The sequence below is a fragment of the Austrofundulus limnaeus genome, unplaced genomic scaffold (genome assembly GCF_001266775.1).
Source record: "Austrofundulus limnaeus strain Quisiro unplaced genomic scaffold, Austrofundulus_limnaeus-1.0 Scaffold601, whole genome shotgun sequence".
In the NCBI taxonomy this organism is placed as follows: Eukaryota; Metazoa; Chordata; class Actinopteri; order Cyprinodontiformes; family Rivulidae; genus Austrofundulus; species Austrofundulus limnaeus.
In genome coordinates, this window is record NW_013953003.1 from 45,966 (window position 1) to 48,046 (window position 2,081).

At 45.4% G+C, this 2,081-nt stretch overlaps 1 protein-coding gene across 2 annotated transcripts in view; it reads left to right on the forward strand.

The window, feature by feature from the left end:
• The window catches only part of si:ch73-60h1.1 (calcium/calmodulin-dependent protein kinase type IV), a 27,579-nt gene extending 25,810 nt beyond the window's left edge, over nt 1-1,769 (forward strand). For both annotated transcript variants that reach the window (XM_014026918.1, XM_014026919.1), the window contains one exon: nt 932-1,769. In XM_014026918.1, the coding sequence (XP_013882372.1) occupies nt 932-1,444 (513 nt within the window). In that variant the 3' untranslated portion in view covers nt 1,445-1,769. The remainder of the gene's footprint in view (nt 1-931) is intronic.
• Nucleotides 1,770-2,081: the final 312 nt, after the last annotated feature.

The following is a 2,081-nucleotide window of genomic DNA, read 5'->3' on the forward strand; positions in this document are numbered from 1 at the left end:
GAAGAAGTCTCTTGGAGGAGAGATGAAATGTTTCACTAAAGAAGAACCATCCAGAGGACCTATTTATATTTTTTCTTTTTGATATCCCCTTACAAGCAGTGGTGGTCATGTCAGGTACTGTGCGTGTAGCATGTAGCATCTTTAGCAGCTAAACTTAAAACTGAGAGCGGCAAAAATAACATTTAACAATATTTAAATAACGTATAAAATGGTAAATGGTAAATGGTTTGAACTTATATAGCGCCTTATCAAGTCCATTTGGACCCCAAGGCGCTTTACACTTCATACACACATTCACACACTGATGATGGTAAGCTACACTGTAGCCACAGCTGCCCTGGGGCACACTGACAGAGGTGGGGCTGCCATGCACAGGCGCCACCGGACCCTCTGACCACCATCAGTAGGCAAGGCAGGTGAAGTGTCTTGCTCAAGGACAGAACGACTGAAACGGCTGGACGGGGGATCAAACCGGTGACCTTCCAGTTCCAGGACGACTCCCCTAACCACTCTARTACAGCCGCCKATATATTTCRATTAAATACTACAAATGGTTTATTTTCCCAATAATTTTGACTTAATCATCTTTTTAAACATAAAAATTGTTTTAGAGGTTTTTATAACGGTAGGGAGACTGTTCCACAAACTTATTCCCATATTTCAGTGGTTTAGCYTTAGCAGAGCTAAGATACTTGTTTAGCAGATTAGTGAAGCTAACTTTTCGTTTAGCTGTGCCCACCACTGCTGGCTATCCGTGGCAGCGGAATGTTCAGAAAGCTTAATGAGTCATTAAAAAACGTATAAAACTGCCTTTAGTGTCAGATAAATACAAAACGAAGCTTGGACCAAACCATGACGTCAGAACTGAGGTGCAAACTATTCAGTAGTTATTATGTAGCATTGCGTGCTAACTGCGTGTTTGTGTCGACAGGCTGCCATGAAGGCCGTTGTCGCCACCAGTCGAATGCACGAGGGTTCGAGGCGTCGCACCGACAGCTGCGAGATTCCAGCTTCGGGAACTTCCAGGCAGAGCAGTATGCAGCAGGACCTGCCACCTGAGTCCACAAGTCCCACCCCTGACGAGAAGGAGGCCACACCCCCGGACCAGGAGGTTCCAGAGCAAGCCGAACCCAAGCTCGCTGACCAAAGTGCCCTCAGCCCCTCGCCGCCACGCAGCCCCAATAGTCCCGTCTCTGAGGCCTCGCCCACAGGCTCCGCCCTCGTCAGACCACCACTGCGTGCCGACGGGCTCCGACAGGCGTCAGTCATCCCCAAATCAATGCTGGTCCATCCRCGGCTGCCGCAAAAAAGCTGCTCTGTCATAGAGCCCGCCCTCAGAGCTGAGGCCACACCCCCTCTGGGTTCGCCTCCGAGTCCCAGTAGCCTCAGCAACGGCTTCGCACCGGGGGCGGAGCCTAGCAGTAAAACTGCCCCCTGTCAGTGATCACCTGACAGCGCTGCTTTGAGTTCATCACACACAAAAAAAATCTCACAATTCAGCTTCCATCAACGTTTCAGTCGACTTCCTGGGACCAAATTATCCCAGAAACAAAAGTTTGAGTATTTCCTGGCGTCAGTTTAACGCACCTGAGTTCTGTAGCTGAGCTGTGAGGCTAAAAGGTAAACACTGAGGGCTGTTTGAAGAAGCTTATTTCAAATGTTTAAGGACACAGTAGCAGCACTGATTGCACTATTTTACCAATAAAAGATTTTAAATCAAGAAAATCTACATTAGTGGATTTTCAGAATGAATGTAAAGTTGGAAACAAGCAGAAAAGTGAAGTTTAAGTTATTTCTAACTTAACTTCTACCCCATTTATCATACAGAAATCAATGTGCACAGGTAATAAAAGGGTARAAAAGTATATTTTACTGTAAAAATACTATAAATATTAAGTACAGAAAATGATTTAAACAGAAGGCCTTTAGATTTATTCGGCCATTTTATTTCTGTCTCTTCCCGGTAAAGCCCAGGGATTTTTCTTTTTGTCTGGAACTTYTTTCCACCTTGCAAGCTCTTCCAGATGCTTTCTGATTGTAAAATCGTACTGTTGTATATTTTTACTGTAAGGGTCCAGATA